General features: G+C 43.3%; 1 protein-coding gene across 1 annotated transcript; it reads left to right on the top strand.

Annotated features, from left to right (window-relative positions):
• The first annotated feature begins 1,346 nt into the window (after window positions 1-1,346).
• On the top strand, window positions 1,347-19,703 carry LOC117429718 (stereocilin-like). Its single transcript, XM_058999195.1, has 27 exons — window positions 1,347-1,392; window positions 1,914-2,759; window positions 2,884-2,908; window positions 3,472-5,518; window positions 5,921-5,986; window positions 6,217-6,327; window positions 6,462-6,616; window positions 6,774-6,960; window positions 7,119-7,234; window positions 7,365-7,494; window positions 7,809-7,991; window positions 9,218-9,385; window positions 10,241-10,381; window positions 11,268-11,329; window positions 11,898-12,030; window positions 12,513-12,601; window positions 13,914-14,049; window positions 14,801-14,997; window positions 15,303-15,393; window positions 15,635-15,821; window positions 16,138-16,307; window positions 16,680-16,835; window positions 17,062-17,204; window positions 17,885-18,033; window positions 18,146-18,243; window positions 18,383-18,533; window positions 18,824-19,703. The coding sequence occupies exons 1-27, from the start codon at window positions 1,347-1,349 to the stop codon at window positions 18,904-18,906; spliced, it is 6,066 nt and encodes a 2,021-aa protein (XP_058855178.1). The 3' UTR covers window positions 18,907-19,703.
• The last annotated feature ends 696 nt before the right edge of the window (window positions 19,704-20,399 follow it).

Raw genomic sequence — 20,399 nt, 5'->3', positions numbered from 1 at the left:
AATGCACACCGTATTGGAAAAGCGCATTCTCTGTCCCGAGCGATTCCTCAAATGGGCGTCGTGGAAATTCTAAAATAAAAATAAGCAGAACTGTATTTCACGTACTTGACATGTACTGCGTGGTAAATGCATGCAAAGTGTGTGTGTGTGTGTGTGTGTGTGTGTGTGTGTGGTGTTTGTTTATTTATTTTTTTACTAACATTATAACATCTCAAATTAAATAAACATCTTCAACAAAAGTACACAAGATTTGCTCAACTCACAGACGTTTTTAGACTTTGCACTTATACATCAAGGAAAAGAAGGGAACTTCGTGGAAAATGCATAGATTGTGACATTTCCAAAAAGTTTTCTACTTATTCTGTACTGACAAAATGTGCATGAGGCTGGATTCTGAAGTGTAGAGTTCATTTATTGATTTTACACCTATTAAAAGGTGTAGTCCCCCAGTACTTGGTGCCTACAGAGAAAACAGCGTTTGGGTATTGTAAACATCTTTAAATTTACACTATTAGACAACGGTTTCAGCAACCAGTCTTCAAAATTATTTCCTGTTATTGTTATAACGAAAAACGGAAGCAAACATCTGAGTTATGTTCTTATTTCTTATAAGCCCTATATGTGTGTGTGTGTGTGTGTGTGTGTGTGAATAGAATACAAAACTAACGAATAATTCCACTCTTGGCACGGAGCAGTCCTTTAGCGCCGTTTCCAGAAACTCAGGTGTAAGTTGCGACTCTCCGTTATAAAGGGCAGGTGTGTATTACAGATTCATTATTTAAAGCGCTCCGTGTTTATCAGCTAACTCGTCCTGTGTATTTTACAGAGCCTTTCGGCACCTATTTTTTAATGCTGTGTTTTAATTACCTGAGGATAATGTTACACGAGATATACCGCTACTGGAGACGAGAGCGCACAAAGCGCCCAATCCGCTAATCGATGCGCGACGGGGAGGGTGTGTGCATCGCGGCTCCCAGCCAAGCTCTTGTGTATAGGGTGTCCACAACATTTTTCCAGAACATAAGCATGTTTTACACAAGCTAAACGAGATCTTAAAAAGGGCTGACCTTTGGAAACTTCTGAGGCAAATACCTTTCGCGTAAAAGCAGAAGTGAGGCGATCACTGTTTTAAGAATAATGATGATAAAATCCAGTATTTTTTTTATACTGTCCAGTTGGAAGAATATTATAACGCATACCTAGTTTAGTTTTGTTTCTGTTGAATTTTTAACTAAAACATACTTTTCAACATTGTTATTTTATACATGAAAGGCGCACATTAGGTTTATCATAGAATTTGTGTTCTGCTTTGCCGGTGATTCACTGGAGGTTAGTGCTGCATTAGGATGGGGAGAACGGGTTTCATCCTCTTCTGCTTATGCATTCTTTCAGGTAAGGTTCAGAAGAACTGATATTCTTGTCGGCAATTTTAAAAGACGATATTTTTCACAAAAAAAAATATGAATAATAATATGTGTCCAAAATATGTATGTATCCGAAGAACACATGCATAGAACTACATACGTGTTCCAACAGTAATATCATTTGTTATCATTATTCATTACACTAAACCCTGCTCAAATGTATGCCTACTGTACACTAATATTACGAGTCCATACACACAAAAAAATTGAGTCTAATTCAAACAATAACAAACATAAGTAAAAAAAAAAATACAATATACTGCAAAAAATTATACTCTATTTTCGGATTACTGCAATAAACTGTAGTCTAGTATTTTGCAATGACGAGCCTAGTATCTGCAGACTGTGTTGGGCTGTACTGTCAGATACAATTATATAGCAAATTATTGCTTGACAATGATAAATCAGATTTAGACTTTCAACATTGTAACATATTTCTGTATGTCATTTGTGTAAATCAACTATGTGTTTTCTTTGTCCTCGTTTTAGGTTCATTTTGCAGTAATTCAAACCATGTTAGTGATTCGAGAAGGACGCGCTCTGCGAATATTATTACAAGAAAACACAACTCTCAGTCTGCTGTGGAGGAGAATGAAACCGAATTCGAAGAAAAACTCAAAACGCTCCTGGAGAAATTTAACCCATCGAATCCCGCATCCAGATCCAACATCACCAGCGACTCCGTCAAGAGTCGAATGTTTCTGAACCCAACCAACCCAACACAGACCACAGCAGAGCTACTCAAAGCCATCGTGGCAACGATCATTCAGGGAACCGAACTGGAAACGCACTACGACTTTCTAAAAAACACGTTTGCAATTTACACGCCGTTTATTACACAGGATTCCTGGGATCGGCTGCCCGGGGCTCTCCTGTGCATTCTGCAGGATAAGAAAGACTGCGGCATTATTTCTAGTTTTGTGAGGCGTTTTTCCGGTCAGATTGGGGGTAGCCTGCGAGACATGTTGGACGCATTGAAAAGACAAGCCTGCAGCACTACATCGGCTAATATTAACAGCTTTGGAAGATCTGCAGTCACAAGTCTTGGAGCGTCCCTCTCGCCTTCTGTGCGAACGAGTTCACAGGCGGTGACGGCTCGAATTGTGGATCTCCAGGTCCAGGTGGCGTCCTTCCTGGATCTGCTGCCCCAGGTGTTAGCTCAAAGGCTGCAGGTTGCGTGGCAGGTGTTCCTCAGAGTAGTTTTCCCAGCGTTCGATAGATATATTGGCGATAAGATCATAACGCTAATTCTCACGCCTGCAGATTTTATCATGCGTGAATTGCAGATTCTGGTTGGTGTTCCAAGTCTGGATCAAAATGAGCAGTGTTCACAAGGTAATATAAATCATGTTTATAATGTTTAATTTGATTTGTTTACATTCTTTATTCAATTCGTTAGTGATTGTTCATAATTACTTGTATTTATTTATTTTGTTTCCTACACTATTTTCAAATGCAGGCGATTTAAAACAGCTCATTCTTTGGTAAGATTTTTTTTTTCTTTTTCTTTTTCTTATTTATATTTCAATTCACGCACCTACGACATAATTGTTCAAGTTTGCACACACGCACACACGCACACGCACACGCACGCACACACACACACACACACACACACACACACACACACACACACACACACACACACACACACACAGAGTAATATTACTCCTTTATAAGTGGCCTGTTTCATCAAGCACATGTTCATCACATCACAACTATGGCATTTCACTTTGCTCTATCACAAATTATTTTTGTGTAAAGAGTAGTCTTCATGTTGTGTTTTTGCTTTGGCTGGTGAATTACTTTGTGTGTTTTAGCTAGTTTTCATGCAGGATATACAGAGGATAGTGAAAGCGATTCCTCAGATCAGTAGCTTGAATCTGATTTAGTACACGTGAGCAAGGCAATTGGTAACAGGGTTGTGCCTCTTTTATAATCCCTGCTGATAAGATGTGTGCATGAGCATGTCTCCAGTTGTGCCTTCAGTATTGCATGCTACAGAATAATGCACAGAAATCCCATTCATGCTGTCTTTGTTACTCAGGGGAATGAGCCACAATATGAGCTGGAGCTTTGATGAAACAATACTGGACATGTATTTGAGTTCACCGCTGTGCATTTACCCAACCCCTGAATGTAGGAACGTTCATTTCTCAAGATCCTTGATGCCTGATACCTCCACAGTGTTTGAGGGATGTGACCAGTACAATTTCACAGCTTTCAATGAGACCCTTTGCACCAAACTCCCCCAAAACAGACTCAACTCGACAGTGCTGCGCTCAGTGTGCAGCGCCATGGACAGCTTAACAGCCAGTCAAGTCTCGCGGGTGGCAAGCAACGGCTGTGCCAGAGCTAACCAAGTGTCTTCTTTCTTCCAAACCCAGCTGGAGTCATATGCCAGCCCCTGTGAGCCTCGCTCAAAAGTGACCAGGTCCGTCTCAGAGTCGCAGCTGAGTCTCAGTGACCTTGTGTGTCTGTATGACATCTGGACAAATTCAGACTCGGTAGACCCAGCATCTGTAGCTCTGTGCAGCGAGAACGACCAGGAGAGTTTCGTACTGGCTGTTTGCTACAACGGGAAGCTGTTGGACATCCTGATCAAGGACAATGACTGGCTGTTTGCCTATTGCTCAAACTTCTCTGATGCATTTACCATTGTAAGTGTTTACAACTGGTGCACCTACTCCTCGTGGGTAAGTGACCAGATAGACGTCACGCTGGTGGCTTTTTGCTGGAATAACGATAGGGCACAGTTTGAAAAACTCCTCTGTGAAGACCTTGGATTATTCCTCCAAATTATGTCAAATCCAGAGAACAACTGGATAGTGGCCAACTGCACGCCAGCTGAGGAGCCCATTGACATTGCTATTGTGGACAACGTAGACCAGTGGTGCAGGTACAGCGAGTGGCAAGACCCTGCAGCTATAGATGTGTCTATCATTAGCATCTGTGTTTCATATGACACAAAGAATTTTACACGCACAGTATGCACTAACTCAACCGTGCTTGACAAGCTGTTGAAGAATCAGGTGAATTCCTGGCTCAATGATTTTTGCTCAAGTTCTTCCAGCGTGTTCAGTTCAGCCAGTTTCTGCCAGTATGGACAGTGGGCAGAGACAGTGGTAGACCCGTCCATTGTTGCACTTTGTTGGGATCAGGATCAGCTCAGCTTTAGTAAGAACGTGTGCTGTAACATGGACTTGCTTGAGAAAATGACCCAGGACCCTCAGAATGAATGGCTTCTGACCGTCTGCAGAGGTAACAGCAGCGAGACAGCGAACGAAACAAAGGAAGTGTTGGAGCTGGTGTGTCGCTATAGTGAGTGGACGGACCCGGCTGGAGTCGACATGACAGACATAGCGGTCTGCAGCGAGTTTGACACGGTCAATTTCACAAGAGCCGTGTGCACCAATAAAACCTTTCTTCTGCAGCTAATAAAAAACCTAGATAACACCTGGCTCTTACAATTCTGCGCTAACCATTCCAGATCCGGATACGCAATGAATTTCAATCCTCAAGTAATCTGTCGCTATGAAACGTGGGCAGTTCAGATTCCAGACCCAACCCTCGTAGCGGTGTGCTGGGACTATGACCAGGGAAACTTTGTAATGCTTGTCTGTAAAAATAAACTTCAGCTGTCCACAATGAGCCAGGATCCTACCAACAGCTGGGTTAGGTCACTGTGTTCCTCTTACAATGAAATCACAAACCATACCTATAACAACGCTTCATATCCTCAGGCGTGCATTGTGAGAGACATCATAAGACAGTTGAACTGGTCATGCAGTATTGACTACTCAGCTGTGTGCCAGCAGGACTCTTTCCAGCTGAAGAGCCTTCATCACTTAATCCAGTGTGGGATGGAGTCTGTCGGGCTCGGTGTGAACAGCGTCCTTGTTGAGCAGGTTTCCTCTGCACTCAGAAAAGCAGCCAATAACATCGTAGCCCTGCTGGTCACCCTGGAGGAAAGCAAACTGGTTTCCTTACAAGTAACAGAAAACATTAGGCTAAGTGTGCTGCAGTCTGTCATGGATTACCTGAAGCACGAGGAGAGTTTTACAAATAAGAGAGAGCTCCTGCAGTGCTTTGGGGTAAGCCGAATACCACGCTTCTATACTACTTTGTTATAAATGCTGTTTAAGAAACATTCCCGGTTTTGACCAGTCCAACTCAATCATCTTTCAAGAGAAATGACCCCGCAGGAGACCTGGATGTATCTTACTAATAGACTTCCTCTTTAAGAGGTTATTGTTTACCCATTCCCGCATTATAGAGAATATTGCCACCTGGTGGTCAGTTTTTATAATGTATTATTTTAATAAATGTTGACATATTTTTGCCAGCTTTTTTAACGTTAGCCGATCTGCGCATTAAAATAAATCAGGTAGTGAAACATTTTATAAGATATCAACTGCAGGGTCTTGTCAATCACGTCTTGTACAAAAATACAAAACATATGGGATGAACTGAACTGTTTCCTCCCTCTTACGCAGAACCTCTTAATGAACCTGATGCAGACTGGAAGAGAAGTGTCTGATGGAAATTTCTTTCTCATAAAGGTAGGAATATACCAATATGTGCTTTAAAAATGGAAGGAGTGATTGCCACAGGCCAAGAACCTGACGAGCTATTCACTTTCAGCCAGAAATTTGAAAACGTATTGACCAGCAGGCTTTGTTTTGTAACAGACCATAAAACTGCAGCTCACACATATATAAAGTTGGGCTCTGCTGTACAAAACCTTGGCTATTTTAAAATGAACTATTGTTATTTTTCCCTTTAATTACAGGAGTACTTTCAACTTCCAATTAAAGATCTCAAACCAATACTGATGCCGGTAGAAATCAAAGCTGGAAGACAAATATTACAATATCTGAACAGGAACTGGGCTGCATTGAAGGTGGACATGAGATCAGATGGACTTACAGAGCATTTGGAAACCATTCATTCGAATAATAATAATAATAATAATAATAATAATAATAATAATAATAATAATAATCTAATTATCTTTTTTTTTCTTTTCATTCTCAGCTAAGTGACAGGTATTTACAAACCATGGCATCTGTGTTTTTCCAAAAATACATGTCTATTGATTCCACCATACTCCTGGAGTTCGGTCAGCTGCTTCCTTACTTCAGTGTTTTGGAGATTTCCAGTCTGCCAGGTCTACAGAACAATAAAGCTGCGTAAGCATTTCATCTTCAGCTATGTGCTGCACGTGCGGCACGTTGTCAAGGGTGCCCTTCATTGGGGGTTTATTTTGGGTTATTTGGGGATTTTTTGCATCATGATAACAGCTTTGCCTCAAATGACTCCAGTAACTGTTCATCTTCTTGCTTCTAGGTTGGTTTCTATTAATCAAATCTTTCACAAGCTCACCCTGGACCAGAGGAGAGAGTTTGGAAAGTGGTTTGGAAGCTCAACACAGTTCTTGAACGTGACTCAATGGCCAATGTCTGCTATACAAGATGCCGGGAGTCTGTTGGCATATCTCCCGTTTGAGAAGTTTAAGACCCTTTCTGCTGCTCAGGTAACAACTGCATGCTCTATCTAAACTCAATCCTGTGCTGCTCAGGTAAGAAATGCATGCTCTATCTAAACTCAATGTGTTGCAGCACTTCCCTGTCTCCAGCTTCTCAGTGCAGACACTTACTGTGCACTGTGCTGCGGTATCCTTGTCTGTTTCAGATGTTCTTCGGACTTGACATTCTGTTAAATAATACACTGACTGGCCTGCAGAGGCGCTTCATAGCTCAAAGCATTCTGAAGACTTACCACAACTTAACAGCCCCTGACTTCCGAAGGTGAGTGTCTTTGGATGTTCCTGTGCGGTAACTTTGGGAAGTTTCAATCTGTTACAGTCGTGGTTCTCCACCTCAAAAGCACAATTCGTTCAAACAGGATTGAATTTCATCTGCAATGTTTCCCTTCTAGACTGGGCAACCTCACATGCCTTGCAAATACTGCCGACCTGCTGGTCTACATGCAAACTCCAGCGCTTGACGCCATCAAGCTAAACATCCAAGACTGTGTTAGACTGGGATCTGTCGTTCCTAGTGAAATGGTATGATTTCAAAACATGCATTTAAAAAGTGAATGTTTGAAAGACACCACACTGTAATCATGGAATGAGAGCTCTTTAGGATCTTAAATATGTCTCAACTCACTCAAATGATTACTTTGTTTCCTGATCAGTATATCAAGTAAAAAAATGCATACATTCCAGGGTTTTAGTGTAAATGACTTTTAGAATCACTTCTATAGTTATTTTGTACACTTGATTGCAAGGTAGCTTATAGATTTCCGTTCAGCCTATAGTACTTTGTTTGCTCTGTCTTGACATATTGCCTGTATAAATAAAGTAACTGTCCCGAGCAGGTCTCCAGCCTCCTGGTGGAGCAAGCAGTCCTGGCTGAGCCGGGGTCCCTCAGCCCAGAGCAGCTGTACCACCTCGCTGTCATAATGCCTTCCCTGGGCATCCCCTTCATTAATCAGCTCCTCCCTTCACAAGTCCAAGCTGCTCTGCCAGCGCTCAGCTCCGTGGACTTCTCACCTGCACAGGTGAGGCTCTGCCTGAGCGAACCTGAACAGACAAAGTAACCTGCCCCTGGGGAGAGGGCTCTGTGACACAGCCGCAGGGAGCCACACAGCTGGCTAATAGACAGACCAAGAGCACAGGGAGGTCTTTCAACAGGGGAAATCGAAATGGGCTCACCACGCAATATACAATGACTCTGCAGCAACTTCAAAGGGCTTTTTTTTCTTTCTTGTTGAGTTGTAATAAAGTGAACATTTGTTACTTTAAGGGGTTGTCATTTATAGGACAGGTGGGTCATAGGGACTGAAACAGGCTGCTGATCAAAGAAAAGGGCAAAGAGCACACTGTACACTATACACTATACGCTATACGCTATACGCTATACGCTATACGCTATACACTATACACTGTACACTGTACACTGTACACTGTACACTATACACTATACACTATATACTATACGCTATACACTATACGCTATATGCAATATTTAACCATAAGAGACAGATTCTCAAAGCTTTTTGCTCTTATTTTTAGCACTTTGATTTCTAAAAGGAACAGACACCAATTTCAACCTAATACCCCAATACTAACTACGACAAGCCTCTAAATGAAATGTTGCTTGTTTCTGGGTGTGTTAACCAATTCAGTGCAATTTGGCCCATTTCTTTTATCAGCAACACTTTGTTTCATTAACCCTGAATTTCTCATTAAGTACAGCAGAGTCACCTCGGAAATATGACTAACTGAAACTGAACTGTTCATGCTTCTAATGTACAGGAAACTAGAATCGAAGGAAAACGGAATTGATGAAGTCAGAGTATGTCTAAAATGAGTGTTGTCCTTTTCTTCGTAGGCAAGAGAACTTGTAGACAAGCTGTTTCAAAGCAGAGGTGTAAGTACATCCATTGTCAGAACTGTTCTTATGATAAAGCTGAACACTGCAGTGCTGAAGGATCCCGTGTAGCACAGATTATAAGGGCACTGCTTATACCATGGCACTGGGACACATCCACGCAATGATCATGTTGTTTTAACCCTGTTTCAATGAAAGTGTTTGAATCGAGTGTGTTGTGAACTGGTCCAGTGTCAGACATTGAGGTACCTGCATTTAAATGCATAGTATAAATCTTTTTTTTTTTTTTTTTTTTTTTTAAAAGTCCATCCTGTCAATCACTAAAATAAAATAACATAAAGAATGATATTTTGAGTTTTTTTTAAAGTGTGGATGGCAATGTGTTTTCAGCAGGTTCTCCCTGAGATGCTGGCAAGCCTGGGCACTCTGATCAGTGGAGTGAAGGCAGAGACACTGAGAGTCCTGCCCACAGACACACTTCTCACCGCTCTGCCCAACATTACACTGCAGAGGAGCCGGCTCAGTCCTGCTCAGCACACTGCCATCACAACCAAGCTGTGGGTATGTCTGTTACTGCATTCTGATTCCCAGCATGCAGAGCGATACACTGCACTGCCGGCACTGTGGTGAATATTGTTCTTTAAACAGAAACGAATGTAAAAACGAAATTTGTGGGTCTACAGCGTACGATTCCAAAAGTCTTCTTTGCAGTGATTTGAATTTGCACGTTCCTGAAACTAAATGGGGATGTGCGTAGCATTCAGAGTGTGGTAACATTAACACTACAGTGAATGCTCGTCAATGAAGCTGACCCAAGCGTTATACATGTATGGCACATAGTATTCCATCACTTGCATGCCTTTCTTAGTAACATGCAGCTACAATCCCTTCCACATCCCGTTGAGTGTAAGATTTCAGCGTGAAACTCAAGGAAGTGAGAAATAGGAAACTGGATTTCAATGTTTCCAGCTCTGGGGCTGGGTGGCAGGGTGCCAGGCAGTAATGAGAGACGAGGCTCTGCCAGGATGTGCAGGGCATGGGGCGGAATCTCGGGACACATTGAGCGAACTTGAGCTGGCTTACTGATTGCACGCTCTATCTAAAACCTGTCTGTCTGTCTGTCTGTCTGTTGATCTATCTAGCTAACTCTGTGTCTGTGTGTCTATCTATAGAATCTGTATATATCAATCTGTCTGTATGTCTGTCTGATTATATATCTACCTGTCAGTCTGTCTGTCTGTCTGTCGATCTATCTATCTATCTATCCATATTGTAGCAGATCACATGTTTCTAAGCTGCTGTTACAGTGAGCTTTCTAAAGACCCCTGTTAGGTCAGAGTGCACAGTATAAAGCACATAGATCTCTCTGTGTGGTTTGTAATGGTCAGCGATGTCCTATCCTCCGTTGTGTTTCAGGGCTCTAATCAGGTTACAGGGTGGCTGGGTGCTCTTGATCCCCTGCTCCCCGAGACTCCTCTCCTGAGTGTGAGGTCGCGACTGACCCCCTTGCTGTCCAACCTGAGCACCGTCAGTCACCGCGCCTGGAACACACAGCAGGTCAGCCACCGAGTGCAGCCCAGCCCTTCTGTCATTACTTTGTCATTTTAGAGCTGCCCTTCCTTCATTACTTTGTCATTTGTAGAGCACCCATATAAAATGGACCACGGCTATGTTGTACAGTCATATTGTTGTTACCAAGCGTTCCCCATGCTTATACAGGGAAGTGCTTTACTAGCGATTTGTCCATACCTCCCCCATGATTTCTCTGTGCTTTACTACCCTTTGCTGTGCTGTTACCATGGTACACCACTGTGAGCCCTGTATAAAGGGACTCCAGTCTCCGGTGCTGTAGCGCTGCCAGCTCATTGTGCAGGTTTGTTACTAATGCATGGCAATGGATTGGGCTAAGCGGCTCAGGTTCCCTCCCTCAGAGACGCTGTCCTCAAACACCTTCTTATTTAGCTGATGATGGATGTTTTCCGGCCAGTCGGTTGTAGCTCCTCCCCTCGAGGTGCCTGTTCATGCCCGTAATGAAATCTTGAATTATTTAGACCAGCACAGGTCAGCAGTGGTAGCAGCGCTGTGTAAGTGCTATAAACGGCCCCAGCGCTGCTTCTGGCTCTTTCATTAGGCTCCCATTCACACTCACTAAGTAGCAAGTAATGAAGACTAATCTGTCTGAGCTGAGCAAGCAGCTGTGCTAAGCTGGGTGGGAAACCTGGCTGTACTGTACTTATGTATGTATGAGACCCTCTTTATAAAGAACAAATCTGGATATCTGAGAGGTAGTAACTATAATACGCATGGATTTCTTTTTGTTTGTGTTTTCCACAATACCGCTCAAAATGATTGGTTCTAAGGCTTGCTCACTGAAATACACATACATTGCATATTGATTATTTGTGCAAGATAACGTCAAATAAAAGTGCTTTTTATTTTACAGGCAAAACTTCTTTTCAGGGAATCTCTAAAAGCATTCAGCGATATTAGGGAAGATGGGTTCTTGTAAGTAATGTTTACTGTTATAGATCATGCCATGCTTGTAGTCCATCCCATATCCCCTCCCCCCACTGCCATGGCTATTTATGGGGGTTTATTTCAGATGAATGTGTTTCCTGTGATAGGAGGAGCTGGTCCTGGTCATGATAGATATGGCTGTCTTAGGAGTGGAATAGATTTGTGGTACAACAGAAAAATTATATAGCCTATCCAGTAACTCTTCAGTAACACAGAACATTTTCAAATGAACTTTCTTTGTTTGTTTAGCTGTTTTTACTGCCTTATTCAGAAAGTTATAGCATAGTCAGTGTTTTGTTAGCATCACATATAGTTTGATACCAGCATACTAGATGTTTAACCACCAGACCAGACTTTCTTTAATATCTTATGAGTGATTTATTTTATCACATGGGTTTTTTTCCGATGGGAATAGCTCAGGAAGTCAGGCTTTGCCCTTTTGCATTCTATTCTGATTAGATCCGCTTGATAGAAATGATGTCACTCTGAAGTCAGTGCATGCTTTCCTCATGCTTGTTGAATGCAATGCCCTCATGCCTCTGGATGTACTGCACAGGTCACTGGGGATGATCTCTCAAGGTGTGGACTGCGAGACCCTGAAGAGGCGGTTTCTGAGCAGCTCGTCCTCAGTGATCAGCAGGATCCTGCTCTTCCTGCACGGCTTGCCAGCTCAGCTGCACAGCTCTCTGGTATGCTAATCTCACTGGGGGCAGCTGCTGCAGTTTCTAATGAACTGCTAAAATACAAATGGTGTTTCACCTCTGGGAATCCAGTAGAGACTGAACTGCCAGCGGTTCATCGAGAGCTGATTAGCAGAGGGGGGGGGGGGCTGATATCACTTCTTAATATGCTGTTTTTTTATTGGATCAGCCAGTGGGAGTGATCTGTTTTAAGATGTCCATTAACATAACACGGTTTTAGAATATTGTTCTAGTTTAGTGTATGAAGCTCTGTTTGGAATTCTTCCCTATTGTATTGCCCATAAAGAAGACAGTATTTACAATGTGTTTGTATCAGTAATGGATATCAGTAGACATTCCGCTCCAGGATTTTCAGTGCTGGTTTCAGATCCGAAAATCTGGTATATTTTAAAGTCTGCTTTCATTCCAAACACACAGTATTCTTTGAATCCAGGGCTCTGTGTTTTAATACATCGTCGTTCTTTCTACAGAAAAAATGCATCACCAACGAGTCATACAACTTCAGCTTCTCCGCTGGACTGCTGGAAGAAATGGGTGCACAGGTCGCTGTCGAGCTCCCGTGAGTTTCTTTGTGTCCTGCACCCCGACATTGTGTTTAACCTCCTGCACCCCGACACTGTGTTCAGCCTCCTGCACCCCGACATTGTGTTTAACCTCCTGCACCCCGACACTGTGTTCAGCCTCCTGCACCCCGACATTGTGTTTAACCTCCTGCACCCCGACACTGTGTTCAGCCTCCTGCACCCCGACATTGTGTTTAACCTCCTGCACCCCGACATTGTGTTCAGCCTCCTGCACCCCGACACTGTGTTTAACCTCCTGCACCCTGACATTGTGTTTAACCTCCTGCACCCCGACATTGTGTTTAACCTCCTGCACCCCGACATTGTGTTCAGCCTCCTGCACCCTGACATTGTGTTTGTCATTGTGTTTAACCTCCTGCACCCCAATCTGTTTGTCAGTGAGTGCAGCGTTCTCTTGAAGGCTGATCTGTTTGTCAGTGAACGCAGCGTTCTCTTGAAGGCTGATCTGTTTGTCAGTGAGTGCAGCGTTCTCTTGAAGGCTGATCTGTTTGTCAGTGAGCGCAGCGTTCTCTTGAAGGCTGATCTGTTTGTCAGTGAGCACAGCGTTCTCTTGAAGGCTGATCTGTTTGTCAGTGAGCGCAGCGTTCTCTTGAAGGCTGATCTGTTTGTCAGTGAGTGCAGCGTTCTCTTGAAGGCTGATCTGTTTGTCAGTGAGCACAGCGTTCTCTTGAAGGCTGATCTGTTTGTCAGTGAGCGCAGCGTTCTCTTGAAGGCTGATCTGTTTGTCAGTGAGTGCAGCGTTCTCTTGAAGGCTGATCTGTTTGTCAGTGAGCACAGCGTTCTCTTGAAGGCTGATCTGTTTGTCAGTGAGCGCAGCGTTCTCTTGAAGGCTGATCTGTTCGTCAGTGAGCGCAGCGTTCTCTTGAAGGCTGATCTGTTTGTCAGTGAGCACAGCGTTCTCTTGAAGGCTGATCTGTTTGTCAGTGAGTGCAGCGTTCTCTTGAAGCTGATCTGTTTGTCAGTGAGTGCAGCGTTCTCTTGAAGCTGATCTGTTTGTCAGCGAGCGCAGCGTTCTCTTGAAGGCTGAAGGCTGATCTGTTTGTCAGTGAGCGCAGCGTTCTCTTGAAGGCTGAAGGCTGATCTGTTTGTCAGTGAGCGCAGCGTTCTCTTGAAGGTTGAAGGCTGATCTGTTTGTCAGTGAGCGCAGCGTTCTCTTGAAGGCTGAAGGCTGATCTGTTTGTCAGTGAGCACAGCGTTCTCTTAAAGGCAGATCTGTTTAACAGTGAGCGCAGCGTTCTCTTGAAGGCTGAAGGCTGATTATTGCTCTGTTTTCCTGTGTGTCTGTAGGGTCAGCATTATAAAGCGCTTCCCTGCGGACATGATGGAAACCTTTCGGAGGATCATAGTAAACGCTCCGGAATATTTTCTCAGACTGCCCAGCATAAAGCAGAGTCTTCTGGTGGACAAGGTGGTTCAGAGGCTGGTATGAACAACTCAATATGTAGCGTGAGATCCCTTTGAACAGTTATTTTACAGTAATCTTGCACTTTTCCCATGCTTTTCCCATGGGTATTCTATGCATTTACCATACCGTGGTTTCCCATGTTTTTTAATATTCTGGTCTCTACAATAATTACCTATGCTTTGCAATGCTTACCTACGCTTTATGCTTTCACTGGGCTTTTACTGTGGGAAACTTGTATAATGGTTATCCTCTGACATGTATTATTATATTATGAAAGGTATGCCTTCTATAGCATCCTTACTGTCTTCATTATCTAAAGGACCAGCACAACTGCTCTTATTTTCTGTGTATGCAGCTCTCTGAGGACCATATGAAGCAGTAGGGACACACTGGGTTTTATGAAGCAGTAGGGACACACTGTTTTTTATGAAGCAGTAGGGACACACTGGTTTTATGAAGCAGTAGGGACACACTGTTTTTTATGAAGCAGTAGGGACACACTGGTTTTTATGAAGCAGTAGGGACACACTGGTTTTTATGAAGCAGTAGGGACACACTGGTTTTATGAAGCAGTAGGGACACTGGTTTTTATGAAGCAGTAGGGACACACTGGTTTTTATGAAGCAGTAGGGACACACTGGTTTTATGAAGCAGTAGGGACACACTGGTTTTATGAAGCAGTAGGGACACACTGGTTTTATGAAGCAGTAGGGACACACTGGTTTTTTTTAAGCAGTAGGGACACACTGGTTTTATTCCTGATTTGCAGGGGATGTCCGACGGAATGTTTACTGGGGAGGAATTCCATTCTCTGGGAGTCATGGCAACGTTTGTCGTGGATGAGATATTTATCAACATCTCCAGATTTTTTTTTGTGGAGAACATCGAACGCATCAGGAACTACTGTTTTTATAAAAACAAGAAGGACGTCTTAGCCATGATGCTGCAAGAGAAAGCAACATTTGGGTATGAGATAAATAAATAATTCTGTGTATAAGCTATACATGTGAATTAGTACAATAACATAGCTACCATGCCATCAAGTACCTATACGTGCCTCGTCTGTTTTGTGCAATACATGCTCCCTTATGCAAGCCATGTCATAATGTTTGGCAACTGGATCTTTGAGCAGAGCTCATTTGAAAAGCTGTGTTCTACAAAATGCAGTTACTGTGGGGGCTGGGTAGTGCTGGACAGCTAACCTTGGATTATCAACTGTGATATGAAGAATAACATTGTTCAATAGTGTAACTGATGTGCTTTTTCTTTAGGCCTGTTTCTAACTGGACATCAGAGACACTTGATCAGGTGGATAGATTCATTTTCTTTCTGCCCACAACAGCAATGAAGCAAATAAATAAGGTAGGTAGTGTAGAAAGAGAGAGATGATTTTTCCTGGTTACAGGCGTGAGCTACACTATACGCTCCAATAGAAACTGAGAACACCTTATATTGAAAGGCTGCTAAAGTTAAAGCCTGTTTGTTAATACTCTCATTAGAAGACACTGAGGAAGGTTTCATGAGTAGCAAACCCTGAGAGGTTAATGAAGACTTGAATAGTGCTAGGTGAATGCGCCTCAGTGTGCCTGTCTCTGTGTTTCAGAGTCTCATGACAGTGGAGAGAATGGAGAGGCTGTTCCAGAGCCAGAGACAGTGGGAGAAGAGTGCGTTTGGCACCATCTGTCACCAGAACAGGGACATGGCTGAAGTGGATGGAATGTTTGCGAACCAGCAGTTCATGCTGCAGTATTTCCTGGGAGTGCTGGGAATAGGAGTGCTTCCGAAATTAGGTGAGAGCAGCAGATTGGAATGTATGAAATCTGAAGAGGTAAAGAATACTGTGCTAGCGCTGCGTCACTAGTTATACAGTTACTCATCTTACTGTGCTGTCAGTTTTAACCCATTCCTGGTCTTTGGGAGAGTTTGTAAATCAACACTGCCTGGACAGTGTTGTTTTTGTTCCTCATAACATAACAGATTATGCTTGCAATTTAAAAAGTCAATGCAAAAGTATACGTAAGATCTCAATGTTCGAAATGGGGAATTAAGACTTTTATTAAAAAAGGAGCTTGATTCATGACTGATAAATGCTGTGCTCCTCCTCAGCTCTGGTTCCAAGCTGCAGCAATGTCCGAGCCACGCTGCCTTCGGCCTGGGCTGTGGACAGTCTGACCAGCATGGCTGCTGACCACTTCAGCAACTGCCTGGAGGCCATCGGACAAGACCCCAACTTCCAGCCTGGAGAGCTCACCCTGCTGCTGGGAAAAGTTAAACAGGTGAGACAGTCATTCACACTGGTTTTTGCAATTCCTTACTGGGTTTCTGTTTGAAGGCTTTGTCTGAACTAGTTAAACCCCTGCTGTGCAAAACAATTCAGGCAGTGTGGCTAAAATCACATCCCCTTTAGGAAGTGTTATTGTGTATGTTTTAACTGTATCAGTCACCTTCAGAAGCACCCATAATGAAATAAGAGAAATAAAAAGTCTTCCCCTTTTAGGTGATATTGCTCACCTTTGTTTGATTTTTAATTGCAAGTAAAAAGAGTTTCCTCTGCAACGCCCTCCAGAACGACCTGCAAGTTGCCTGCAGTAACAGGTTGAAGTGTTGTTCAGCTTGCAGGTGATACGGCAGCTCTTCTCTCTCTCTAGATCTATGGGCCAGCCTCTGCACTGACTCCCAAAGTGATCCAACAGCTGGGGAGGATCGCCACGCAGTTCACCAGCGACGAGCTGCAGAAACTCAAACTGAACGACCTGGCAGCTGTCACGGCTCTGGGTAGAATCAAAACCTGGACCAGCAGACAGGTGAACTGCAGGCACCCGTAACAATGCATACTAACATTCCCAGCTGAGCCAACACCCCCTCCGCCCCCCCCCCCCGCCCCCCTGCCCCCGTGTGACATTGCTCATGAGAGAAAGCACTGTGAGATCCAACAGAACCTCCTTATAAAACCACAGCAAACAAATATATGCATTTTAACTGGTGACTTCGAAACTGATTTCCGTGTCCATTACTGTTCCTCTGTCTCAGCTCTCAGTTCTGTATGCTGCTGTTCTGAACTCCACCAAACTGACCGGGAGTGACCTGGATGCCAGTACTCTGGTGGCTCTGGGGTATGGAATCTGTGGAATAAAAGCGTCGGAAATTCCAGCCATGAATCCGGTGGAATTCAGGTAGGCAGACACTTGAGCAGCCGCTGCTGTGTTATCAGCTTGCTCTAAAAACATTGCGGGACAGCTTTCGGCTAGACAGGAAAACGCCTTGCGTTTTAATAGCAGTTCACATTGGAAAGCACTGCTGCACCAGTTACCGACACAGAATCAGGAATGTACAGCCCTTGCCTCATTGACTGTATCAAATGAGCTGTTTGTGAGCTGCTAGAGTAATGAGCTGCAGTTAGAACACTGATCTCATCCAGGCTAGAGAACAAATGGCATCCTGACTGAACTGGAGACTGTGAAAGCTGGTCACTGTGAGTGCAGAGCACAGGGGAGGGCTCTCTGCAAAGGAGAGCACATTGCAGCAGTGTGATGTCCAGCCAGCTGTCAATGTTTAACAGGCTTCACACATGACAGGCAGTCTAATACGGAGTCTACAGCTTCTATCATGACTTTGAGGGGCTCTGCTTTCCAACACCGTTGTACATGAAGTCTTAAACAACAGTATCAGGACATGCACAGTATATTTGTTTATGACCACAGCTCATTCTCCTTGGTTGAATTAACTAGGTGCATGCAATGTTAATGTGGAGAAATCTGCATTTGCATTCGATTCAGACATAAAAACCAGGCTGTTTTCTCTTGTGCTCCCTGTGTCCTGTGTGCTGATCGCCCCCTCTGCTCTTGCCCTGCAGTAAGTCAGTGCGCTGGGTCGGGCTGCTGCGGTTGGATTGCACAGAGGAGCAGCTGGGAGCTCTGGCTAAGCTGCTCACACACAGCCTTGCTTTCGGACCGGTCAGCAGCTGGGGGTCTGAAGTCTTCATTGAAATCGGAGGCATCGCAGGTACGAGCCCGTCCTCAACTGAGCCTTCACTGCGAGGCAGAATTGGAATGTGTGACGTTTTGGCAGTTATAAACAAGATTCCTAGTCCCTCTGTTTCATTTTGTCTCCAAAGCTGGTCTTGAGGATATTGTTCTGTCTTCGTTGGCAAAGGAACAAATTGAAGGACTCACACCACTGGCGATTTCAATGATTCCACCGCAGAAATTCTCTGTAAGTCAAGAAACAGAAGCAGGCCTGTTAAGAGCGGGTGTGCATGTCCCTGCATTTACACACACGCTGGGTACTATCAGAATACTGATGATATGGTGCAGTATTATTAGAAGTATTCAGAGCAGTTTTTTTTGCCTAGGTCGTGTTCAGCCAGGACCACATGCGAATGTTCTCCTATGAGCAGGGAGCGGCCCTGACCAGCAGTCAGCTGAAATCCCTCAACAGCCTCCAGCAGACTGCCCTGTCCATGGTGTTGACCTCTTGGGAAGACAAACCCGCCGACTTCCGAGGTGAGGATACTCAAACCACTGGCTCCTCCTGTATCTGGACCATGAAAACATTGTGCATGCTTTCAGGAAAGAAACCAGCTGGGTTTATTTCTCTTGTGATAATTTGACTGGCTGGCTGTATCCACCAAACTTCCATTCTGCCAAGTCTGTTTTGATGAATTGCCCTTTATGAGTTCTTTCTTGACCGTCTCCGAAGAGTGTTTGGGGTTAACCCTCCTGCTTCTGAGCACCATGGAGGGTTCTGGGAATGGATCCCGGTGTGGCAATGTTGTTGTGTTTTATTTTCACAGGAAGATCTGCTGGTATACCTCTGTGTCCAATCCCGTTTGAAGTCCTGTCCAGCCTGCTGCTTGTGTCGCTCTTCACCCATTGACCGCCCAATCAAAAGGACATCTCCACCGTCTGTCTAATTTGCAGCACATGCATTTGGCTAGTTCCACAGACCCTGATTAGCACTAATCATGCACTACCATACTTAAGGTGACATTAGGAAGTCCAGGATTAGTGCTAATCGGGGTCTGTGAAACCAAAGGATGATGGGGTACTCTTAAAGGGGGTTACAGCTAGTGAAATACTTCCTTAAATCTTACCTGCCGTGCACTTCCAATGAAGATCGCAGTTTGCGTGCCTTCATTTCAGGTTCCTAGGTCATCAGCATTGCTTTGGGATCAAAGCATGTCACTGGATTCACAGCACGTCAGTCATTAGGGGGAAGAAACTGGATGGTTAATACCAGGAAAGAAGGTCTTGTAGAGGCTGGAGAGAATGACATTGTCAAGGTGAACTGACCTAAGGAGTGCAAGTCTAACAGACTGTGTGAAAGTAAACAGTTTTTTGAACACATGGTTCTTTCAAAGCTGCACACTTGATAGCTACAGTACACAGTAAATGGAAGTGTACTAATGGGTATTTATTTCATAAGCTACAACCCCTTTGACAATACTGAGTCTGTCAATCTGAAAATGTTTTTTTCAGTTTAGAAAGCACCTCATTGCACTCTAAGGAGTATCAATAAAATTGACAATTCACAATATCTATTTCATTATTTACATATTGTCCTCTTTGCGTAATATTGTGGATCTCAGTGAGCTACTGTCTGTCTGGCTCAAGAGCCACCCCACCCCCAGCATGCCACAGCAGCTTATTATAAAGATATTGAATATTCATGGTTCCCTGTGCTTTCTAGTATTTATTTTCTTATATATATATATATATATATATATATATATATATATATATATATATATATATGTATGTATGTGCTTTGTGGTTGTGTTTGTGTTGCTCTAACTGAAAAATGATGTGATGATGTTACTTATTAATTTAAATGATAATGTGTTGAATTGTTTTGTGTGTGTTTATTTGTTTTTCTTTAGGTATGTATACATTATATTTGTCATGGAGTGGTACTGTGGTACATCATTCTCTGTATTTTTAAATATAAAACAATAAAAAACACATTCCTTAAATAACCTGAATTATCCTTATTTTATATTGACAACTTCCCAGAACATTACACACGAAAATCCAACAAAACATACCACCAAATAAAAATCAATGTTACCCCAAAATGTCCCAACATAATCTCACAGCACGCGTCATTAATATTACATTGAATTTGATTTGTGTAGTGTGTATGCCACCTGGTGGCTGAGTTGTGCAGCTGCAGTTATACAATGGCCTGGCAGCGGAGCATGCGTAAAGTCAAGTATTTTATTTTATTTTTTAAACTTTGTGCTTAGATAGAAACTCCAACATTAACGAAAAAGTAAATGCACTATGTTGGGGCAGATAGGTCCAGGAATTTGCACGAAACACAACTTTAACATAACTAGCAACAAACAACGTTGTATTATTTTATTTATT

The sequence above is a fragment of the Acipenser ruthenus genome, chromosome 24, assembly GCF_902713425.1.
Source record: "Acipenser ruthenus chromosome 24, fAciRut3.2 maternal haplotype, whole genome shotgun sequence".
Lineage (NCBI taxonomy): Eukaryota > Metazoa > Chordata > Actinopteri > Acipenseriformes > Acipenseridae > Acipenser > Acipenser ruthenus.
This window is presented reverse-complemented; position numbering and strand designations above follow the sequence as displayed.

What these genes read in the sequence shown, in the direction of transcription:
- LOC117429718 (XM_058999195.1), top strand. Translation starts at nt 1,347, where the DNA reads ATGGGGAGAACGGGTTTCATCCTCTTCTGCTTATGCATTCTTTCAG. An exon ending in AAATGAGCAGTGTTCACAAG is followed by an intron (nt 2,760 to 2,883) that starts GTAATATAAATC and finishes TTTCAAATGCAG; the next exon opens with GCGATTTAAAACAGCTCATT. An exon ending in CAAGAGAAAGCAACATTTGG is followed by an intron (nt 14,998 to 15,302) that starts GTATGAGATAAA and finishes CTTTTTCTTTAG; the next exon opens with GCCTGTTTCTAACTGGACAT.